This window comes from Bacillus rossius, chromosome 1 (genome assembly GCF_032445375.1).
Source record: "Bacillus rossius redtenbacheri isolate Brsri chromosome 1, Brsri_v3, whole genome shotgun sequence".
Taxonomy (NCBI): domain Eukaryota; kingdom Metazoa; phylum Arthropoda; class Insecta; order Phasmatodea; family Bacillidae; genus Bacillus; species Bacillus rossius.
In genome coordinates, this window is record NC_086330.1 from 330,644,583 (window position 1) to 330,670,605 (window position 26,023).

General features: G+C 40.5%; 1 protein-coding gene across 10 annotated transcripts in view; it reads right to left on the minus strand.

Annotated features, from left to right (window-relative positions):
* LOC134528037 (ankyrin-3) overlaps positions 1-26,023 on the minus strand; it is a 386,196-nt gene that overhangs the window by 163,287 nt on the left and 196,886 nt on the right. For all 10 annotated transcript variants that reach the window (XM_063361226.1, XM_063361227.1, XM_063361225.1 and 7 more), the window contains exons 2-4: positions 8,040-8,141; positions 4,449-4,581; positions 974-1,137 (exon numbers count right to left, since the gene is read on the minus strand). In XM_063361226.1, the coding sequence (XP_063217296.1) occupies positions 974-1,137; positions 4,449-4,581; positions 8,040-8,141 (399 nt within the window). The remainder of the gene's footprint in view (positions 1-973; positions 1,138-4,448; positions 4,582-8,039; positions 8,142-26,023) is intronic.

Genomic DNA, 26,023 nt, shown 5'->3' on the forward strand with positions numbered 1-26,023 from the left:
AGTGTTATCAAATACCAGTAAAATGACATACAAGTGTTGAAAGTTATGATTACTTGAGTGATTTTGTACAGCTCACACCAAATTTTATGTGAATAATATCACTAGTGGTCACAGAATGAGCCTATTAATAAACACCAAATTGCATGAGATTATAAACGTAGTGTTACTTAAATGAATAAATTATGGCACCAATGGCCAATTTCAATCTTTTAAAGGACCATGTATCATTTCTGAAATTAATCCGTGGCCCACACACTATTAATTAGTATTAAATTTAATGCTTTTTTTAAATGTTGTATATTCTGTGGAGTAACCAAATGAGTGGCACGTGATGAAAAAATGAATAATTATTCTCTTAAAAAAACATTCAAAAAATTATAATCTAAGAAGTGCCATTAAAGAAAATATAGATAGTAATACACAACAGTTTATTCAATAACATTTTCTTTAAAGATTATTCAGGTGAAACGTGCAAAACAAAAATAGTGGCCCTAGACTTACAGGGTCCTAGCCTATTTACAATTTTTTTGGGGGGCCCTCCTTTAGAAAATTTGAAAAATTTACTTCTTAAACATTTCTAACCCAATCTGGAACTGAAAATGTTGATGATGGTTCCACTAATTGACCTTAGGATGTTTTGATGTTCTTTCCTTGATAAAAATTATCCTCGGGTCAAATTATAAATGCTTAGATCAAATTCCTGACATAATCATGTCATTATATTTAGGAATAAAAATCTTTCTAGTACGAAATCATGAACTGATATAGGTACTCTGACCAGCACATTAAAGTTGCAAGGTAATAAAAAATTTAATTTTCCTTTTGCCGTTAATGTCCAAAATTTTTGAACAGAACACCAAACAAACAAAAATAAATAAAAATGAAAAGCACCGGCACGGGGCCCTAAAGCGCCCCCCCCCCCCCCCCCCCCCAGGCCAGATCGGGCCACACAGAAGCAGTCCTCGCAGCTCACCTCGGTGGCCAGAGACTGGTTGGCGCCCTTGCCGAGCAGGAACTTGACCACGCCGTCGTGGTTCTCCTGGCTGGCCATGTAGAGGGGCGTGAAGCCGTTCTGGGACTGCACGTTCACCCCCGCCCCGCTCTTCACCAGCAGCTTCACGACCTCCTCCTGCCCCGCTGCAACCCGCGCGACCCCGACAACCATCGGTCAGACACGAGCACTTTTTTTTAATTTTGCAAAATAACGTCACAATAAATAAATTATTATGATTGTGGTGGTACGAGTTTAACACAGTGCGGCTCACAACACTTCCCTTGAGAAAACAATTGGTCGTTGATGTAAAAAAAAAGTTTAATAACCACTGGTTTAGAATTTTATGGATATGGATAAATTATATTGCTGATAGTGAAGTTTGGTTTTTTCTGCTTTGTAAACCTACTCCAGAACTGTTGTACTGTCCTTTCCCGTGGCACTGTGTATCACAATGTAGAACAATGTATAACAGTGTAGTACAGTGTATCACTGATAGCACGTTGAAAACAATGTATTACATTGTAGCATTGTGTGTTGCAACTAGACTCAATAGCAAAGTAGTTTATCACAAATATTAATTACTGACTTTTAAACACCGTAGGTGCAATCATAGGCGTAGATCCCAGGGGGGGGGGGGGGGGGGGGCATGGGTCTCCCTCCCCCGTTCCCACAATTTAAGAAACCCCTTACTGAGGGGCCCTGCTTGCACTTTCAAAATAGTGACTGTGAAACAGGGTTGATGATAATGTAAACATTAAAACTATGTTTCATGGAAAACTTTCTGTATATGTAAAATACCAGCCAAAATTATGGACAGTATACAACATACAAGCACACTATCCAGAGATGACTTGTGTTGGTTAAAACCCACGTGCATATGCCCCCCCCCCCCCCCTTGCGAATCCTACAGATTTGCGCCCCTGGGTACAATTACAAGTGCTGCCGTGGAGAAAGGTGAAGTAGTGGGTAAGATGTTTGGGCGAAGAAGGTTGCAAGGTTGATCTATATGCTTACTCTGAGCAATAGTTTTAACCTTTGAAACAAGCAAGTGCATGTACCTTCTGCTTGTGAAATTTATCTGTGACAATGGGGTTAAAGCACATATTTAAAATAAAGCAGAGAACAAATGGTCATGATGCTTCAATTTTTTTTATGTAAATTAACTTTTCTTCAAAATAAGGAAATTTTGTGTTATTTTAAAGACTTTTTAATAATTTTTGGGTTAAAATACGACACTAAATATACATTCCAGAAAACTTAGGTTTAAATCACTGTATGGTCATACTGTACGGTACTTTACACTGCTGCCCTACATCACTCCATGCAAATACTGGTATGGTTCCTTACCACAGGCCAGGGGGCTCTAAACCTTTCAGCCTAAGAGCCACTCTGACTTCCCCACTAAGTCCCAAGGGCCACGACCAAGCTAGCTCATCGCACCAGCATACTGTGAAACAGGGGTGCAAATCTACAGGATTCAAAATGGAGCGGGGAGGGGGCAAGAATTATGTGCGAGGGGTTAACCGAAACAAGAAATCTCCAAATAAGGTTCTTTTATGTTGTATACTTCCCATATTTTGGCCTATATGCATGCAATACGCAGAAAACTTTAAAATATACACACAACTTTTCATATGACATAGTTTTGACAACAAACCCGTTTCAAGGTCACACTTTTGCAAACACAAGGAGGCCCCCCTCAGTGAGGGACTTCTTAATTCCAGGGGGGGGAGCAAGCCTCCCAATGGCCCACTGTCCGTAGTTGGTAAACTCCTGCTGTAGGCCATGGCCGATTTTTGTTAACGTGACTTCAAACGCAAATAAATAAATAAAATTAAACTAGTACCACTCATAACCATGTTAAATGTTCAGATTAAAGCCATCAGTTGAACATGACAAATCAAAAAAGATTAATAATAAAAATAATAAAATTAAATAATAATACTTTTTTTTAATATATGTCTTAAAATTACCATTTTTCACCGACTGTGTTCTCTTTGTAGGTATACAACTTGCAAAAGTGTAGAGTTATTGAACAAGAAAACAAAGAAATTAAGAAAGTAAATTTTGGAATAAAATAAGTTCAGTTGAGTCAACGTTAGTTATCAAGTACATATTTCCTTAGGCCCGTTCTACAATGACACGGAAACGAAGACGGATCTCAGGGACAGAGTTCCCTTTTCTATGGTTCCTACAATAACACGCAGAAGGAGAAGGTACGCAGTACGGATTAGATCGGCAATGCTGAGCTTTTCCGTTTACGTTGCTCCGTGCGACATAAATTTTAATTAAAATAATATTTTGTTTCGTTGAAATGCAATCTCACTGGTTGCCATTTGCTATAACGCTCCCGTGCATTGTGGAAGCAGCAGACGCGATGGTGAAAAAGTACCTGGAGATCCCGTCTCAAGTTTCCCTGGCCATTGGTAGAACGGGCCTTGAAGAAGAAGAAGAAGAAGAAGAAGAAGAAGAAGAAGAAGAAGAAGAAGAAGAAGAAAAACATGTGCGTGGAATCCACACGCGATGAAACTTCTTGCTTATTAGGTATAGATGGAGATAAATTATTAGTATGAACTCAAATGGAAAATTCCTTCCCCAACCACCCCTTGACGGCTTCCCATTCGACCGCTAGTGCATGCGTTGGAGTGGCGTCACCGCCGCCGATTCATCATATTGCCATCCGGGGCAGTAAGCGTGGGCGAGGCCAGAAACCCGAAGTTCTCTATAACTCGCTAAGTGCATGGTAATTCAGGTGCAACCCCACACCGGTGAAGAATCATTTGAATCGACGGCGGGGGCGCGTGTCTTGTTGGATAGGTCTGGCACACGGGCCTGTGTGTGCGCTGGTAGGTTGTGTAATGCTGGATTCACAATTGAAGAAATAACAGTAACAGTAACAGTAGGTCGTGTGCATAGGATATGAACGCCTTGTTTCCTAACCTAACGATTCACAATAGCAGAAAGTTGGTCGTGTGCATGGGAGCGAGGTCGTGCGCATAGGAGTGAAATGAATATATTTTATTTCGGTCGCGTACGTATGGCAAAACAGCCAATGAGAGAAGAGCAGGGTGCTTTTTTGGCGGGACTAGAAATATTTTTATATTTATTAACCATATTGTGGTAAGAAAATGTCGAGATAATAATAGTATTATCGTTGTTTTGAAAGTTAATATGTGTATTTACTAACACTGCTAACAGATGTCGCATAGTTCTCGAAATTTCATTGGCTGAAATTAACAGTAAGAATTCAATTGTGAACCGATTTCGCAGTTCGCACAGGTCGTGTGCACAGGTCGTGAGCACGGCTTGCTATGCACTCGCTTAATTTTTTTAATTGTGAACCCAGCCTAATGCTATAAAAGTTACGTGTAGTGGCGTCGCCGCTGAAAGCACTCTCCTGCTCTACACCGGTTCAGCCCCCCTCGCGCGGAAGAAGGGTCGAGGGCGCGCTCACCGAGGCAGGCGATGTGCAGGGCGGTGTTGCCCTTCTTGGTGGCCGCGTCCACGGCCGCCCCGCGCTTCAGCAGCTCCGTCACGATGTCCAGGTGGCCATCTTTGGCCGCGAGGTGGAGCGCGTTCAGCCCATTCTGCAACACATGCCTCGCTCAGGCCCGTCTCCGCAGTTGGAGTCTTCCGGCCAGCGGGACACGCGCCCCAAATGTACCCATCCACACCACAGATAACGCTACTGTAATGCTGGATTCACAATTGAAAAATAAAAAAAATAACAGTGACAGTAACAGTAGGTCGTGTGCATAGGATATGCACCCCATGTTTCCAGGGCCGGCGCGTCCGTACAGGCGAACTAGGCAACCGCCTAGGGCGTCAAGTAGCTGGGGGCGGCGCAGCACGACACGTAACAGCTCATGTAATATGTTTAACGATTATTGAAACTAGATGAAAATGGATTTTTGTGACAGTTTGGAATGTTTATATTGATATAAGTAATTATTTAAAGTCCACGGTGACCTGTTTATGATTTGTAATAAGTAAAAAAGTAAAAAAAAAAGACTGCTTACATTTGATTGTTGACAAAATCTTATGCTTACGTGATGTATTTTGAGGCAAGGAAAATTTTTTTGGGGTGTCCGGCCCGGGTGGTGGGGAAGGGGAGAGGGGGGGGGGGGTGCATTAAGGTTTTTCGCCTAGGGCGCCAATTTACCTTGCACCGGCCCTGACCCATCGACACCATAGATAACACTACTGTAAATGCTGGATACACAATTGAAAAATAACAGTAACAGTAGGTCGTGTGCATAGGATATGCACCCCATGTTTCCAAACCTTAAGATTCACAATAGCAGAAAGTTGGTCGTGTGCATGGGAGCGACGTCGTGCGCATAGGAGTGAGATGAATATATTTTATTTCGGTCGCGTACGTAATGGCACAACAGCCAATGAGAGAAGAGCAGGGTGCTTTTTTTGGCGGGACTAAAAATATGTTTATATTTATTAACCATATTGTGTGGTAAGAAAATGTCGAGATAATAATGGTATTATCGTTATTTTGAAAGTTAATTTATTTACTAACACTGCTAACAGATGTCGCATAGTTCGCGAAATTTCATTGGCTGAAATTAACAGTAAGAATTCAATTGTGAACCGATTTCGCAGTTCGCACAGATCGTGTGCACAGGTCGTGTGCATGGCTTGCTATGCACTTGCTTAATTTTTTTAATTGTGAACCCAGCCTAACTAGCTAGTCTTTCTTTTTTTTTCTTTTTTTTGCAAATTTAAAGAGCGCGTTAACATTTATAAAAATAATAATTAAAATGTTTGTGCAGGGAAATTAAATTTAAGAATTAAATAAATAACTGCATTAAAAAAACATTATTATTCATTTAATATTACTGTCTGTTAAATATAGGTTTATTTTTTACGGTAATATATCACCCGCTGAGCGCTTCTATGATAACTGAAGAAAATGAAATTAGCAGGTATAATTTAGTCCACAATGTAAAGAAGAACTGTTTATAAAATGAAAAAACAAACCCTTCGGCGTTCTGAAATTTTATCGAGAATCCTGAAAATAAACTATTCTTGAGGCGTTTATTATTATTAATATTATTAATAATAATACTCTACTATGCGAGAGTGTGAGACACAGTTATCCAGAGCCTCCGTTCGAGCCTAAAAAATAAAATTTAAAAAAAAAACCGTTGACAATCGATTTTTTTCAGGGCATTCCATCGTCACACACTTTCGATCAAGTTACTTCGTTTGTAGATTCACAGATGGCAGTGTAGTCGGTGATTGTTTGCGTGTACAGAGAAACAACGTTGAGTTTCCAGTCTTTCAAAGGGTACACATCGTTTGCCCTACAGGCGTTTGCCCTAAACGTAGGGCAAATGCCTGTAGGGCAAACGACTTTAGGGCAAATGCCGTTTAGTGCAAACTACTGTAGGGCAAACGCCGGCAAGCACTTATGTTTTGGATTAACGAAACCACACCAACTTTTAGGGCAGACGCCTGTAGGGCAAATGCCTGTAGGGCAAACGACTGACGAAAAACTTATTTTAGGGCTAACGCCTTTAGGGCAAATGCCGGAGCATGGTCCGAATGGGATTATCAAACATTTTGTGCAAACGCCTTTAGGGCAAATGCCTGTAGGGCAAACGTCTGTAGGGCAAATGCCTTTAGGGCAAACGCCTGTAGGTCAAACGCCTGTAAGGCAAACGACTTTAGGACAAACGCCTTTAGGGCAAACGCCTGTTTGGAATGAGGAATGCGAGAATATGCTTCGAAAATGCGTTTAGGGCAAACGCCTGTAGGGCAAACGACGCACTCCCCTTTCAAATGCGTGGTCGCTGATTGCAATGTAGGTACTAAGCTGTGTCCGACCGACACTGATCACTGACTGGCTCACGTGACCCTCTGACATGCGTGGTGTGGGCGATGGTCCGAATACATTTGTCAACTTGAACATTTATGTCCCAATCTGTGTCCTTTGGCAGCATAAAATAATGAACACTCGTGGCATTTGATGTATCCGGTTCCCATTACAAAAGGTAAAAAGAAAATAACGGACATTTATTACGTTTTACTTACTGAATAAATAAACATTACTGACCTCCCACACCTTTCAAAAGTTAACTAAATATTAAAAACTTCAGCTGCGTATACATTTACAAAGTATGATAAACAGTAAAGAAAAACAATTATTTTGGCGCTCTATATTTACTGCGCTCTGGTGACCACTTCAGTAGATTAGGACATCGCAAATGTAGACAGGGCTTTTTTCCGCTGTTACTGTTTAATTATGACCTTGAACCAACACACTATAACGCTTAGAATTTATACTATTAAAATTTATAACTGGGACATTATTTATGGACACACTATATTTTGGAGAAGGGTCTTATCGGGAAGCTTTTCGTAGCATACTGAAGTTTTACCCTCAAAATGTCTAAAAAAGTATAACTTAAAAAAAAATTAATGAGCTAGTCTTTAAGTACTCGCCAGTGATGTGTAACATCTAACCTCGGTATTGAACAAATTCATGTTTCCATGTCGCAAATGCACTAATAAGACGAATCTCCGACACGAAATTTAACGTAGGCTTCTTTAAAATAATGAAGAGCGTGATAGCTATACGCAAATTGTGTTTTCAACTGTATTTCTTGCCGTGAATAACGCGTAGCAGCTACGTTGACTATCAAATTTTTCCATTCACAGACCGAAATATAAACTACATGATTTAAAGGCTCCGCTAAAAGAAAATAAGACTTGGAAATACTGAACCTCAGCTTAGAAACTGATTTTCAACACGGAATTTTATTAAAATACTGTCCATCTTGTTCAAATTCACTAAACAGTTAATATATATAAAGTTTCTACTTGGCTTTGTGAACTTTGGTTCGCGACATCCTCCACAGAAGGCAGCAACGTGGTTACACATTTCCGTTCCGTGCGACTTCCGTTATGGACTTTACGAAGTTACTGCCAACAAATGCCGTATGCCGAGAGCTAAGAAGAAAGTAAATATTAGGGTGGTTCCGTCCGGACCAGTTCGTGGTGAGCGGGGCTCGGGGGAAGAGCAGCTTACTGCGTTGGCCGTGTTGATGTCGACTCCAGAGTCCAGGAACTCCAGGACCTTCTCCAGTTGACCGGCGCGGGCCGCCCTCAGGAACGCAGTGTTCGGGTCCGACTGGAACACACACAGACACCCCTTCGTGAGAGGCACGGCATACTCAGGAGAAAGTTCACTCCACATACAGTGAGAAGACAGCGACATGGACAACACATAATTATGAAATTCCATCCCTAAGATAGTGAAAAAGGGTAAATTCAGTTCTACAATAGAAAATCATAGGAGGTAGGTCATAGACACACACACAAACAGCTAGTCTGTGAGTAAGGTCTGGCAACTTCCTATCATTCTCCTTGGCGAAACCCATCCGCTTAGTTTAAAACTTAGTCAATAGATGGCGTTGCCTTGAATTCGTAACGCGCTATCGTTTGGTGCTTAGTCACGTCTTGCCCATGGGTTACCTGTCTTCCCACACAATGAAACTGGAGACTGGCGTCCCGGTTCTGGTGATGCGCCGAGATTGTGCAATCAGTGGGACTTTGATGTTCCTTACATTGTGATGTGTTCAGCCCGGGCACCGCCGGGTACTTCAGCTAGGTCCTTACGGAACCAGGCAGCCACTCCCCCTTGTACGCCACTGACCTCCAGTCCCACGGGATTGTAAAAACCGATGCTGCGTTTCTTCGATGACGTGCCATGACGATGATGGCCCGATGACACGAGGGGGGAAAGACGCACACATATCCGTACAGGGAGTTCTTGGTGGCGGCGATGCTGGGACGGGTTGCCTCAGCCTCTTCACAGCCGGGGCCCTAAAGGTTCAGCCGGTTCAAGGGCGCCCATACCCGGGGGTAAGGAAAGGAAAAAAAAATATAGTGTAGTCAGGTGTTATACCTTAAAGAAAATTATTTAAATTCGGTATTATGTAGAAGTGGTTCAACACGAAGATATAATTGTATATCGTTTTTTACATGTCTACTTCATTTTTTATGTTAGTTCAAGCATTAGTTTCTGCTGCTGCGATATAAGGTGTTGTGTACAGGGAGAAAATGCGGGCAAGCTCAACTCCCGTGGCGAGTCATTCCCCTTCGTAATCCTACCCAAGCTCACGCGATAACAAAACACAACATATTTAGACCAGTTAGAGTTAGACGACGCGACAGTTGACATGTGCTTGCAGACGGCGAAATGTTTTGCTACTTTTTCGTCATAATAATGTGTGTGTTCACAAATAATATCTCAAAACAGAGACAGTTTTATGCATCTGGTCTAGATTTAGTTTAGTGTAGTCAGTCAGTATAAATAACTTAAGTGTAAATAAATCAGTGAGAAGTGTAAAGATAAAAACCATTATTATTATGTAGTGTTTCTTAGTTTTCCTCATTCGTCACATCCACTCAGAATATTCACAATTTTTAAGGTAAGCTTACACCATTAAAGTTACTCAAATAAGAATTATTGTTCAGAAAAGTCTACAACGTAAAATTTATGTTGGAATTTTGAATTTAGAGGAAAACTTTTTTTTCTCCTTCAAATTTGATTAAAAGGATAAGGATTACGCTACCTTCAGTAGACTCGGAACCAATTCACACTGGAATCCCGATTTTACGTACGCTCACGGTCGCTTGGATTGCATTCGTAAAATCGTTATCGTCATAAAATTTTTAACACCCCACCCCCTGAAGACACATGTTATAATTTATTGAACGGAATATATATAATATTTAATAGTAAAAACAATGACTGCCGTCTGCCCTCCCCTGCGTTCCCCTTATTTTTTTTTTTAACATTCCATAACTTGCCTCATTGCACGAGTGATATAAAGTGACCTCACAGCGACTAACCACAGTTGCACCACGCATTGCATAATGTTAACTTTTGTGTGGTGACAGATACATCAATACTGACCTGCTAGAAAATTTTCAAAAGCAGAGAAAAAGCAATGACGAATTCAAAACCATTTTCGAGGCAGTAAAAGAAGATTTTAATGAGCTTGACATAGATATAAAAATCCCAATATTGGCTGGAAGGCAGACCCACAGATGTAACGTGAATGTCCAGTGCTCATCACCTGAAGACTATTCCATTGTTGCAATTTACAATCCGTACATGGATTCTATAATTATGTCACTTAATACAAGATTTGAAAGAGATAAAGGCATATACCTTTCAAAGGTGGAATTCATTACTGACGCTGTTAAACGTGCTGTAATGCCAGCGATAAACATTTTTGACTGAAGAGAATCGAGCTGAGGACAAGAATTTCTGCAAGTTCATATCAAAACCGCTCCAGCCGGAAGGAAGGAAGGCCAACGATTGACCGGCAGTGGCGATATAGAAGCAGTTGAGGGCGCCGTGTTTCACACAGAACTTCGAAGTCGACCATTGGTGCGTACCGAACAATACCTTTCCCACTGCGAGGAAGGATGCAGCGGCAGTGAGCAGCCATAGTTCCCGGACCACGCACAGCTGTGTTGCAGAGCCAGAGGTCATCTGTGTCGTCATACTTTCGCATGTACTGACGGAGGTTGGTTATCGTGGTATTGAATAGCATTTGAACAATTTTCGAGAGTCCCTTGGACTATTGATGATCAAGTAAATAATTTTCTTTTCATATAATCTGAGACCACACTAATTTTCCAGAAGTTCATCTTCAGTTTAATTTTATTTTGAATAATTTTTGGCATGAACTAAATTTTAATTTGTTCTAACTATAATGTTATTTTGTGTCTGATCAGATGGAATTAGAAGTTGCTGTTTGATTAATAACTTAACTTCGCAATTTACTTTTGAGAATTTACCTTGTCCCTTAAGTGTAGTTGATATACAGTGGTCCAATTTGCTGATACCATTGAGCAAAAATAGCCGTAAGCACTGTTTAAAGGCACTCATTGATAACATCATTTGAGTTGATCATATTAAATTGAGTTTGAAGTTACATGATTTGAAACATTTCCTTTTGATAATAACTTATATCTTATTTGAATATTGTAAACAGATTTCACATTTGTAATTTGAAGCTTTACTATCACTAAACAAACTTATAGTCCTCGACTACTGAATCCATCTGTGCTAATTCTAAATGATAAGCAATTATGATTCATATCGAAACATACTAATATTGATTTAACTGTGAACGAGGGAATATTTTGTGTGATACAATATCGCCGTGGTAAAGGTAAACAAAAGTTGAAAATAAAATAAAAATTGTTTGAAACAATTTTTTACTATAATTATAAGCGTAGTTCAGGTGTTACATTTAAAAACAACTATTTCTTACTGTGAAAATATTTAAATCGTTTTTCTCCCAAAGTTAAATCTTTTGACCAACACGTTTTGAACTTTATAATTATTTTAATTTAATTTGTACGCGACATTTATTTAGGGGTAAAGAGAGCAATTAGTTGAAGGACTGTATTCTTGATATTCGTGTACCCGAGACGCTGCAGAAATATAAGGACTGTATTCCTGCATTTGTGTTGCTAAAAATTCACTTGTTTAGATAAAATAGTTAATATTTAATTAATAATGTAGCCAATAAAGTTTTTTATGGCGAATGAGTACAGTGGTATAGTATTTTAGTAACAGGACAAAAAATTTTAACAGGGTCAGAACTGGAACTATTTTATGGCTAGTAACAAGCCGCAGTTAGTCTTCCAAAATATTAAAAATACTTCATATCCCTAAGTCTGCCCCCCCCCCCTCCCCTACAAATTATAATATGGGCGCCCTTGAGCCGGTTACGACCCTTCTGTTCTGGAGGAGGCCGAGAAGTGACGGGCGGCCCAGCTGGGTGTAAGGGCAAGTACAATGGGTTACTTCTGGCTATAGGTTTGGTTTGGTTTCAAACATTACTTCATTCAATGAAGTTGTACATAAAGAATGTAGCTTTATTTTTACAAAGGAATAATTTTTAACATAAACAACAGTGCCAGACCTTTTTTAAGTCTCTTCCCGTGTTTCGGTTTGATATCGTGTACATTTGAATCCAGATCTTTAAAATTAAAACCATGCAATTACATGCACATGGGGGAAAGCACTACAAAAAAAAATTTATCCACTTTGTGGGATTATCGCATTCTCTCAGTAAATGAAATCAAAACACACTGGTTGGTCAGCCGAAGGTTCAGGAACGCCCGATGTCCCCAGTGCCTCACTCGGTTTATTAACAAGATCTGGACTGCTAGAAAGACTGTTGTTACCCAGTCTCTAGCTGATGGTGCGCACGCTGGAGGGGTCCAGTCCTGTTAACCTCGGCGGGCGAAGACAGCCGATGACTTACTACAGCCCGGTAGGTCGGCGGGCATCACCGCGGTGACGCAGAGGTAAGACACCGGACTCGCGCCCCATTTCAACAACCGCCGCGATGGGTACATACGATGTCCCGAAATCACTCCAGGCAATTGCTGGGGTGACTCCTTCCCCGATGCCCCCTGGTCCGAGTTGAAATGTTACCGGCCCTGCAGACCTGGCCGGGCGCACGCGATCTCTGAAAGCGCGGGGGCGCTAAGGGCGACACCCGCTCGCGCACCGCACGCCCCTTCGCCTTTACGCGCCAGGCACCGGACTGGAGTGCAGTCTTCTCATCGGTAACGCGCCTGCCTCTAAGGGAACTTAAGCAGTGACCACCGTCATTTTATGCTGGGATACTGAAGATAACAGCTCCTTGCGAGTCCCTACGCCACTTACAATACTGTGTGCAGAATTGTACATACCCAAAACCGTCCGTGAAAACACCCGTTTTCTTTCACTGTCCTAATGTACACGTTAAAGAAGAAGCCACGGAAAGCAACTTGTATGGACAAGTGCAATGGCTCTTAAGGGCTCCGCCTACCCGGGCACACAAACTGTATGTAGACGTTCAGGAAAAACAACGCGATTTCAAAACTACTCAAGATATCCAAGTGGGGTCTGCTTACGAAAAGCATTTAAGGGTTTGCTGAGAGCCGAAAACACTTTTGAGTTCGTAGTTTTTAAACTATTTTTAGAAGAGTTTAAAATTGTTTAAACGCATGTTTTCAGAGTAATTTTTAGGCGTAAAAAAAACACTACAGATTCTTGAAAGCACTTAAGGGACTTGCATTACACCTTTATCTTCATTTCTCCGCCATATAATGTTATGGTCACCGCTATAATTTTACAGTAGTCCTATGAACGACGAGAAGACTGCGCGCCAGTTCACAGCCTTGCTCTTAGAGGCGATACCGCGCTAGAAATACCAGCGAGCGTCGCGCTTTATCATCCCGCCTCACTAACACACATACACCCCTGACGAGGCGGGCGCCTTAAATGCTATTCGTAGGGGCATGCAGATTTCGCGAAAAGATTTCGAGACTAGATGAAAGTTAAAACACTGTAGCATCGTCTGTGTTTCGTGATTGGGTGAAGTTTCTCCTAGATACATATCGAATGTAACAACACCAATCACAGTGAGTCAGTGTGGAAGTAAACGCGTCCTGAGTGGCTCGGTCAAACAAGGCAACGACTTCTCTCGCAGACGGTCGCCAATCACAAGGAAGAAACCACAGGTGCGGGTATACCTTGTTGCAGTCTAATAGGCGTTCAGATCTTTTCGCGAAAAATGTCTGCCCCTAGCTATTCGTAATCAGACACTTTTAATAAATGTTGAGCGGTTTGTGAATGGCGCGTTAACACACGTTTGGCGACCTAGCCAGGCGGCCACCTTGAGCCCAATTGGGGGAGAAAAAAAACCATAACGGCTGGTCATCTACGTCAAAGAGGAACAATCGGCTCCGGTGACGGGCCGCCACAGGTAAACAGCCATTTCCGCAGGAAAGCTGGAGGTAGGTTGGAGAGCGAGGTGGAGGGGGGAAAAAAAGGACACTCGCGCCCAGACAGCGCGTTTCCGGCGACCCCGACTAGGGAAGGGGACCCTGGTTTCCGCCTCCTCCCCCCCCCCCCCCAAGCCCCGCGCCCAATGGAAGAGGACGGAGCTATTCCGAGTGCCACGCTCCGCCGCCGGCGATTATGCGGGTTTCCACGCGCGCGCTACAGCTCTCGGGAGATTCACTCATCCCCGATCAGGCGATCAGTTAGTTCCTCGGAACACAAACCGAAGTTCGCCGCTCGCACTTGCAACACTGCGGTCGCAAAAAAAAAAAAAAAAATGCGAGCTAGTATTTCAGAACTCGTCACAGATGTGTAACATCTAACCTCGGTAACGAGCAAATGCATGTGTTCTCATTTGTTGCAAATATACTTATTATAATACGTAACTAGGACCCAAAATTTAATGTAGACTTCTTTAAAAAAAAAAAAAAAAAAAAAGGCCAAGCGTGATAAAGATAGGTAAATTGTATTTTCAACTACATTTCGGGACGCGAATCACACATAGTTTCCGTACCCGCCGCTAGAATTCGCTGCCGGAGCAGCTACATCGACGATAGAAAATTTCCATTCGGAGTCCGAAATTTTTAACTATATAATGAAACGGCTCCGATAAAAGCGAGAAAAGAAAACCTTGAAAAAAATACGTTTAGAACCTAATTTTTGACAAGTAATATTATTAAAAATACCGCCCATTTAGTTAAAATTCAATACTATAACGTCCTTGGTTTTTGTGAACTTTGGTACTCGCCATCCGCCACAGATGGCAGCACCGTGGTCACTCATTTCCGTTCCTTGACTTCCGTCGCATTCACGAAATTACACCCACCAAATTCGGTATACCGAGAGCTAAGATGTTACACATAAAATAAAAAGCCCCATTTTGCGAGAATTAACATATTTTCAGATGTAAGGGAATTTAAAATGTTGCTGACATAACATAAACTAACCATATAATCTTTGAAAGATTTGTGCAATGAGAGTGCATGACTTGATGTAGGCTTTTGGACACACGCCATTGCTTAGCAATGGCGTATGTCCAAAAGCCTACATCAAGTGATAAACTAACCAAAATTTCATTTTAGCTAAGCCTAGGCTACATGTAAACAGCATGTAAATAGCACAGTTTCACACGTACAGCAGAGTAGTTGAAGCTATATACCCACACGGCACAGCCGTTCAAATCATTTCAACAGATTTTTCCCTCATTTATTTCTGTCGAAATTTTCAGTTTCTAATGTTTTAATTTTGACAGCTATTATTCGGAGAATCAATTTTTTTTTACATAGATCCAAGCATTTCATTTTATTGTTTTTTTTAACGTTTATTAATACTAAACTACAAGGAATTTCCTCGCAAATAAACACCTATTCGAATTAGTGTCAGACTTTATCTTTGAAATGCACACATCAGAACAAGTCAGTTATTCCATCCCGCTGAACTTGAGTGAAACAGAACTCGGCGCACAGCACAGAGAAAAGTTCGAAGTTTGTCGACTTTCTGTGCGCGTGCTATTTTCTTCATTGTGGCTGCTGCTGTATGTTTGCGTAGTACTACTGCCATGCCTGTGTGCTGTCGCAAAAGTAGCCCAGGCTTTACCATCACCTATGCGTGCTATACGTGAATTAACGTCCCCTTCCGGCGCTACCGCTGTTGACCATTGGCGCATTCAGGAGAATTTATTATTTATTCCGGGAGGGGATATAAAAAAAATTAAAAAATAATTTATGTATTGAAAAAAGTTAACAACAAGGGGTCTGGAAAATTACATGATCAGTCATTCTCAACTGTTTGATGTGTGCTTTATAGTTCCACGTGTTTTAACCGTTCATCTTGCATCGCCCAAAATAACGTACAGCCAGCATCGTGATAATGCAATTTTTTTTACAACTTCAGGAGGGGATGTATCCAACACCTCCCTCCCCCCCCCCCCTTTTCCCATCAAAGAATTCCGCCACCGCTCCTCACTCATGTTCAACGCGGGAGGGGGCGCCCGCATCTGACACACATCTCGCCGCGTCAAGGTCTGATACCGACCGCTGCGTGCGGCCGACGTGTTTCCGGTTAGCGTTTCCTGGTCGGATAAACACACACAGCCTCGCGGAAGTTATGTCTAGGGACCGGAAAAAATTCGCGGGTTCAATGACATGCAGGATGAACTCCATAGTTATACGTACACTAGGTGACAAATGTCACCCACTCATTGGCTGCTGTCTTGTGAGACGTCCCAACGTAGTAGCCTGTGATTCGATAGAGGTTTGGTCGGGTATTTCTCATTGGCCCAGAGTCATCCAGGCGAGTTGTGAGCCAATAGCAGAGACAGCACTGAGGTATAACTATTTGTATTTTAGCCTGTCGCGAAATGAAGTCACGAATTTTTCCGGTCTCTACTTATGTCTGTCTCTTTTCAATACAGGGATCACGGTGGTTGGGTCTCATCATTCCTCGCCTTAAACAGGAATTATTTTTTAAGTACAACGTCTTTACAGCCGTTAGGGGTATGTCTTTTTCGCGAAAATATGATCGTGACTAGCTGGGATTTAAAACACTGTAGCATAACCTGCGTTTCATGACTGGTAGAGACCGGTACAATTCTCTGGGACATTGACCTCTGCGACAGTCTCCACATTCCCTTGCACACTCGGGCAGACGTCTTCTGCTCATTGGTTGCTGACCCGTGAGACGTCTCAACTGGGAAGAATGGCTGAGGGTCTCTTATTGGTCCGAAGTTTGTTTAGTATGTTTTCCATTACGTTGCTTTGGAACGGAAAGCGAAGTACTCAAAAATTAAATTAAATGGTAAGCGTGTGTAAGCATGAAAATGGCAGGTTTGGTCTAAATATGTATTTCGCTCTTTGTTAAATTTTTAAAAAGTACCGAAATTCATCATATATATATATATATATTCACACCCACATTAATCTCTCTTTTGTGTAAAGCTCTCGAGTAAAGCCAAGATAAAGACATATAACAATAAATCATGATGTTCTCTATGTACTGTCGTGTGAACCAGAATGCATCCGACAAATGAATGTTGCACGCTGCTATAGGAAAACGTTATCAAACAGCATGGTCGGAAAACACGGTCAGGCAGACACTACTGCGCGAATGTGGCAGGGCCGTATGTTATGTATTATCAAGAGAGTAATACCAGTTTCCTTGCATATTTAAAATTTGTGATTACTTATTTATGTGACTATAAGTTTACCCAATATATTCCAGAATATTGGCACACCAATACGTTTGGTGCGTCCCATAATGTATACGAAAGTGAATATATACAGGTTTATGTTGCTACACGAGGGTTCATCATCGTGATGACTTCGGTTCGTCGGTATAATATAAAAGTAAAACATGTTCTAGAACGGTTTCGGCTAAGACTTCGGGTATGAAAAATTTTGTTCACAGAGCCAGGCCCCTCATTAGGGTGTTAAAATAATACCTGCACGGGAGCATGCGCGCTGACAGAAAATAGGTATGAAAACTGCCAAGGAAATGGGTATCGTGTGGGACTGGCTTTAGCACCTGGAGCTCTGGCGACCCAGACCTGGGCGCACATACACGATGTGAAGACCTTCAGAAAAAAAAAAAACCACACGTTTTAAAAATTGCTCAAAATATCAGAGTGGTGAAAGAAAATCTGAGGGCGGATGAGTAGTTCGGTTTTCGTATTTCAATTTTAAACTGTAATTTTAGAAAAGTGGAACGGAAGTCGCATGAGACGGACATGTGTGACCATCAAGTTGTCATCTGAGATGTACAATATTTAAATAAAATTCCTTGTCGAAAATCCGATCCAAACCGGTGTTTACTATAATTTTTTTTTCGAGCCTTTTCGCTTTTATCGGAGCCGTTTTATTACATAATTTTAAATTTTCGCTCTGCAAATCGAATGATTCGGCAGTCGGCGTAGCTGCTCCGGCAGCGAATTCTAGCGGCGGGCGCAGAAACTACATGTGTTTCGCGTCTAGAATATTTTTTTTTCTTTTCATCGCCCTCGGCATCATTTTAAAATAATTCGTTAAATTTCGTGTCTGTGAGTTTCGTATTATAAGTGGTATATGCAACCTGAAAACACACGATAATTGTTGGTTACCGAGGTTAGATGTTACACATCACTGGATTTTTTTTAAGACTTGAAACTGCCGATTGAGTTTCTCGAAAGCACTCAAAGGGATTTGCATTACAACTTCATCTTCATTTCTCCGCCATGACTGACGTCACGGTCACCGCTCACAACTAACATGCACGACGAGAGGACTGCGCGCCCGTCCACAGCCTCGCTGGCACAGACACACCCCTGACTGGACGGGTCCCCTCTAGAGCCCTCGTCGGCCGTCACGACCAGCACGCCACACTTCACGCGCAGTCGAATGAGGTTCACACGGTCAGGAGCCCGCGGGGACAACACACTGGAATATTTTTTGACGTGACAACGTCTAATAAATCGATGAACGTCGGCTGCACGCACGAAAAAGGATGACTTATTGTACCGTTACGCACCTTGTCCCGTTACGCTTTGCCCCGTTACGCTCGTTGTACGCTTGCGCCGCATCTATCTCTCTTCCAATCGATTGGAACAACCATCGATTTGACTTTTTCGAGGCACATTAAACTTAAAACACTCCCATTCGATTCCTACTTTTCCTATCATCGTCCTATCCTTAACAGAATAACACAGATTGGAAGAAGTTAAATAGCAAACATGTATAAACGTTATAGTTAAAATAATCTGTTCGTTAAAATATAAACATATTTGAATTAATGAGTGCAAATAAAAGTAAATTTATCAATTAAATGTAGATTTAATTTCACTCCTTCTTTGTATCCATACAAAATAATGATAATTCAATAAAAATGATTCAATTTTATTCATAAAAGAATGCAATCATTTCATCAATGTTTTGTTATGACGTCACGTTAAATTATCGTCCGTAAACCGACTTTACAGACAACCTATTTTTTACTTTTTTTTGTAAATGGAACAGAAAGAAACATTCATGTAAAATTACACATATTGGTACATTTTTTTACATTTACGTAAAAACAATTCTATCGCTACAAAAATAGTGTTCTCAGTAATACTGGGTTCGGATTCTTGCCTGGGCTTTTTTGTTGTTCCAGAACCTCCAATAGTTCAAAGTACTCTGTAAACCGTTCCCTGAAAACATTTCCAGTATTAACTGCGTAAATTAAAAAAAATTATAATAAAACAAATTAAAGTTCAATTATTGAATATTGAAACATCTTTGCCATTGTTTAAAAATAAATAAACACACACACACATACACACACAGATATATATATATATATATATATATATATATATATATATATATATATATATGCTTGAAAGAAACATCAAATAAAATATTAAATTATGCGCGCCATTTTTCGTTAGAAATCATCTCGAAAATATATTTCTTGTAGTTATTACAAACTATTTCTTAGCAACTGGTTTACAAAGGAATATTCTGTTAAAGTGCAGAATTTTTTTTTTCTGTTTTGAGGTCCCGTGGCGGTCACTTTGAATTTTCCGTTTTCTCGTCATTACTATATTATTCAGAGCTAAAACTGAAATTTTAACATACCTAACTTGCATTAGTTTGTTCTCTCACAAGTATTTTCAGCAGATATTCACAGTAATATAATGGGCTGTAAATGGTAATGACAGAAAATTTTAAAAAAAATTAAAAATTGAGTGTGATACGTGCCTTAAAACCCTACATGTATATACATTTGACGATTATATGAATAACATTAACATAAAAAATCTTAATTTTTCTTGCGAATTTTCAATATATATATCATACGCAATTCTTATCAGTTTTTGAATAACAGTAGATAATTATTAATTTTATTAGTTAAACTTATTTGAAAAATTATTTTACTAAATGAGATTTTAAAAAAAAGTTTTGTAGGTTATGTGGTTACAAACATTTTCGAACACACCTTGCTGTTACACAGTTCCAGCACCACTTTGTAAGCAAAGCATGTTACTTAGATAATTCGCAACTGCCTAACTAGGGATTATCGTACAAGAAGAACTATATATATATATATATATATATATATATATATATGTGTGTGTGTGTGTGTGGAAAGGAATACAAGGCAGTAAAATAAATATCAATACACGAAGCACATAATTAATAATAATATATATTCACCTGATGGCATAAATAGTTCCAGATGTGTGTATATATATATGTAAAGTTAGCAAAATACCCCCCCCCCCTTTTTTTTCCTTTCCCAACTACTTCTAAATGTATACAATGAATCATGACACTTCATGCATGGTTACTAAAGTAATATTATGATGAACAGAATTGTTCCGAACAGCCTTCACGAAATCACCAACTGATTCGATTCCCGGAATCGTGTAAATTGAGAACAGCTCGAGACATCCGGGTCAACGAATACAGACAGCCCCTGCAAATTACTCCAAGTGTCCTACTTTCAGATGTTTACCAGTCGTTCATCCCGAGTCACGCAGTAGTGCTGAAACTGACAGACTTGACACGATCCAGAGAAACAGTGGAGTTGTGAACGCATTAGCTCGCACGAGCGAACGCGGAGCGACCGCAACCGCCCAGTTTAGAGATCCTGGTCGTTTACCAGGGATGGGTCGAGCACTGCTTTTCTCAAATCCGAAAATAGAATTTGATTCTTGAAAGAGTGCCTGGACTCCGAATATAAATCTCAAGAGTCTGCAACAAAATAACGTACCAGCAAGAAAACACAGGACTTAACATTTAAAAAAAAAACATATTCCACCCATTATATTTTAATTTTTAAACTAAAAATATATTTACGTGTTTACCATTTAAAATACTCTTATTTCATTACAAATAGGTTCTTTTGATGCTTTTTCATGTAATTTTAATTCATTTTATTTATTCAATTACATATGGGTACAAAACATTTCTTTTGTATTGTATCAAGTGATTATGTTTGTTGTATTAGGTTTCCGATTCATTTCGGTATATGTGGATGTATTCATTTCCATTTTTATCGTTTCAGATTCTATTTTAATTTTTAAAATAAAAACATATTTACGTGTTCAACATGTAAACAATTTTTTTTTCACGTTATCTACAGTGCTAAACAAACATTCTGAGAGAACAGTAACTGCTGGAAAATACCGACATATCTTTGGTTGTTTCTGTACATAAAAATAATTTAGTCTTTTCAACAACACATGTGCTAGGGTTTGAATTGCAAAATTTCCCTCTCTGAGATATTTTTTTCCCTTGAATACCATTCACTTAAAATATTGAAGATTTTGTGGTATTTAAGGATTTCGGGATTATATCGGCCCATTCTTAGTTATTAATCGTAATGTTAGTTTTGACAATGACGTATCTACATAAGCGGCGCGTCCTTTTGACGGGAAATTAACAACGGGGCAAAACTATAGTTATTCTTCGCTTTACGTGAGTCACACATAAACTATGCATGTCCGTGGCGGACACGAGAAGGCCCTTCTCCCAAAATTGGGAAAATTTTTTGCAAAATATCACTGAAGGTAGTATGTTAATTTGGGCGATGCAAGGTGAGATGTTACAGTATCTGCAATATCAAAACTGTGTGAGAAGCCATGAAGCTTAATGCTACTTATGTAGGCCCATATGTCAGCACGTTAGGGTCAGTAGTAATGAAAGGTTTTTTTTACCACACGCAATCAATTTATAAATTTACTTCTATTACCCCCCCCCCCCCCCCCCAAAAAAAAAATTGACTTCGTCACTGGTACATGTCATCAATTATTGCCGCGTCATGACAATACGACGGCCTCGTCCGCGACAAAAAGCGCGGCACACGAATCAAACCCTAACTGCATTGCATAACGGCGACCGTTATTCGAAACACTTCACGCTGCGAGAGCTTCGAACCGGTTTTCACAGCATGAATAATACATGAAAGTGGAATAAAAGGTGAAGGGGAAAAAAATGTGATGGGTATTAACAAAAGAGAACGATGCAATCATGGTAAGTTCCTTAGTGGGAAAGAAGGAGAGAAGGTATAAGGGTTACGCATTCCTTTTTTATTTAATTTGTAGCATCTTAGGTCTCGGTACACGGCATTTGGTGTGAGTGATTTCGTGAATGAAACGGAAGTCGAATGGAACGGAAACGTGTAACCACGGTGCTGCCATTTGTGGCGCAGGAAGCGAACCAAAGTTAATAGACTGGTAGTATTAACTGTTTAATGCATTTTAACCTGTTGGACAGCAGTTTGATAAAATTCCTTGTCGAAAATCAGGTCCAAAGCCAGGGTTTAGTATTTTCAAGTCAGTAGTAGATATAATGGCCGAGTCTGGCGCAATGTTATTCTCATGGGACTACGATTTTGTGGTGGATTCTTGTGGTGGTCTGGCAATCGTAAGGATTCGGTCAAGTTCGGGAGTTTCCTTCACTGATTGCCGTAGATTGGGAGTTCTCGACAATCTTCGGCCACTTTAATCTTTTTTCTTTTCATCCGCAACCCTGCACAATGGTTCGCAGTTGTGCTAGTGTCGCCTGATAGACGCACTATCATCGTGGATAGTCATTTTTTTTCTTTCTCGGTATTGGCGATGGATAGTCATATATTTTTATTATTTTTCTCGGTATTGGCGACTTCCGCTGTAAAAATCGTTTTATGTTAGTTCCTATGGTGGTTCATTAAAATATTTTTTTAAAAACTAAAAATATTTCGAAGATGGGCGGATCCGAACACAAGAACATCAGGTTACCGACTCATTGCTTTGACCGCTCTACTACTGGGTCATTCTGATCTTAAAGTAGATTATAGTCAATACTAGTATAATATTCGAACTTAAAAAAACACGGACGTCTGGATTGGAAAACATACCCCTTTGACTACACGGTCATCAAGTAATTTACCAGACCAAGAATTAAATAAGGTATGTACAAAAATCACATATTCTGACTTGTATTTTTTTTTAATTTGAAGGAATAATAGCATCACCTGGTAGAGGGCGTTGTCGCCATCTTTATTTTCGATACTTGCTACCAAGAGTGTTAGTTAACACACATTGTCAGCTAGAGGGCGCTGCCACCATCTTGTTTTCAGTAATCGATACAAGGAGTGATAGTGTCACATAATACACGTGGCATTTTCTAGATTGTGCTGCAGTCATATTAATTTAATTTTTACCTCTAGAGTACCAATCAACAGACCTTCATGTCATCCGCAATCTTGTTGACCATCTTGGCTGCTATCCTGAAATTCTGTAATTATTAAGCTATAAATTCGGGAACATTTTCAAAATTCATAAAAAAATCGTTTATAAAAATAATGATTGATTCGATCGATATCTGTCCTCTTTCGATCCTAGCTTTATGCAAAATATAAATAATTTCAGGTAAAAAAAATAATTTAAATTATATTACCATAAAAGCGACAGGTTAGAGAAATAAAAGAAACAAAATTTCAAATAAATAATGTATTATATAGATTCTTCAAGTACAAACAAGGAAATTACTAGCGTTTCTCGATTTCTACAGTCTTCTTAGAAGGCGAAGCGAGTCCTTTGCACGCCTTGACATGTGTTTTCAAAGTCAGTTATACATGACAGTCGATTAACCAGGCATGTCTTATTCAGTAGCCAGGCACGTGATCGGCAGTCAGGCACGTAATCCAGTCGGTGGTTAGGCACATTAAGTCCGTGGCCAGGCACATATTCGACGGTCAGGCACGTCCAGTAGGTGGAAAGGCGCATCCAGTTGGTAGCCAGGCACGTATTCGGCGGTCAGGCGCTACACTAACATATAGCGCTATCCATTTTGCTTTAACTCGCAGACAATATACCCACCTTGCGTTCAGCCAGGGCAACGAGACGGGTACTGCAGCTAGTACAGTATAAACGCGAATTAATTGAAAAAGAAATTTTATTTTCAACGGTTTTCATAAACAGACACCACTCTGATATCCGCGAGCGCGCTAGTAGCAATAGTAAAAATTCAAGGCACTCACAGCTAACTATATAGGATATCTATTCTATTTTCTGAACCAAGCGTATGTACTCACTCTGTCTTATTCTTTCGTTTATCTGTCTTTAAGTTTTTTTTTATTATTTTTTTTTTAGCGGGGGACGAATCATCGCACAAAGACGAGAAACAAAAACGAGCCCAGAAAAGTATATAATATAGTGCTCTCTTTAATTCTCTTTGGCCAAGTAACTATTATCTGTCTTTTTTGCTTCATAAACGTTAAACAACAATGTTTCACGAAAACGTTGCATTAATATTCGACCTTGAAAATTTACTCCCATCGCGCCCGAAAGAAAGTTTCACTTCAAAAACCACTTTTATTTACAGTGTAGCTCTAAATAGCTAGGCGGCAAGAATCCCCTGCAAAAGTTTCGTCTAAAAACGCCAGCCACTCTCTTGACATGCCCCGCGGGTATTATGAAGGAGGCAGGAAAAGGAGGGGGTGATGGGGGGCCCAAAACCCGGCCTGCTGTGGGGGGGAGGGGCGGCTATTTATACGGCGGCCCCCCAGGACAGCGCAGATCAAAAGGAACTGCGAGGCTGGAGGCTGGAGCACACAGCATCCGAGGGCAAGAGGAAAGAAGGACGATCGAGGAAGAAGAGGGATAATCAAGAAGGAAGTACAAGAGGGAGGGGGGGGGGGATCTATTTAATGGCTTTTCCAGGCGGTCGAGGTCGCGGGAGAAAGGAAAAGAGGAAAAGGAATGTTGAACCGAGCGCGCAGAAGGGCAGCCAGAGGCACGCGCGCGGTACGGATAAATAAAAGATGGGCATCCCTTCAACTGTTTTACGATCCTACAAAACAAGAAAGCCCCGCGCAGGATGAACCTCGCCGGACGTTGCCAGGACACGCGAAGGCGAAACCGGCGCTCCTGGCGGCGGTGCCCAGAACTGTCTCAGTATAAACAACCGCGCAGAAGAGGAACAGCGTGGCCCTGTAGTCTGCAAGAGAAGCCGTTGCCTTATTTGACCGGGCCATTCAGGACACGTTTGCCTCTGCGGCGAACTGTTGTGATCGGCGTGCTGATATCAGACGTGTACCCAGTACCTGCAAAGAAACTCGACCAATCACTAGGGACAGGTTGCCGAGGTTTAAGTACCTGAGATAGAAAGTAGGGCGCGACAAAAAAAAAAGCAATACAGAAGGACGCAGCGCAGTGAAACCGAGTGCGCATGCACTGGTTTCAGAATCTCGTCGAGGAGCATATGGGATCAAACGCACAAAAGACAATTGTACTAGATCAGATGTTGACTTGACACTAGAAAATACCACGAATCCTAATGTCCGCAATCAATTCGCTAACAAACTTTCCTCAGACACTTACAATACGAAACTCTTGACACGGAATTTAAAATATAATTCTTTAAAATAATACCGCTCTTGATAAGTACAATACGCAAATCGTGTTTCAAGCTACATTTTTTGGACGCGAATCACACGTAGTTTCCGCGCCCGCCGCTAGTATCGTTGCCGGAGTATCTACGTCACCTATTGAATCATTCCATTTTCAGACATAAACTTTTAAATATACAATAAAACGGCTCCGATAAAAAATTAAAAAAACCAGTTGAAAAAAATACTTAATACCGGCTTTGGACTTGATTTTCGACAGTGAATTTGATTCAAATACTGCCCATCTTGTTAAAATTCATTAACAGTTAATAGTAAAAAGACACCCTTAGACTTTGTGAAATTTGGTTCGCGTCATCGGTCACAGATGGCAGCACCATAAACACATTACCGTTCCACGCGACTTCCATTCCATTCACGAAACTACTCCTATCAAATGCCGATTATCGACAGCTAATACGTTACACATCAAAAATAATCCACAGTATAGTTGAAGTTCTTTTTTTATATAATACAAATCCAGTCGATGAAAGTATCAAAAATAAATGTTTTGTTAGACATTTCCAGTGGTAAAGCATTATTCAATTTAATTACATTCAATTTAATTATCTTTACGTGGCAGCGAGAACGTATAGTCGTATAGTATAATTGGCGCGAGCGAGCTCGGCGGAAGGCAATTTTCGTTCGCAACACCGAATGGCCTATTAGCCAATGAAACTGTCAATAAACACGGGCGGACGCAACTGGATAAAAGTCAAAATTATTTACACTCTCATACCACTTTGCTTGTACCTTCAAAATCG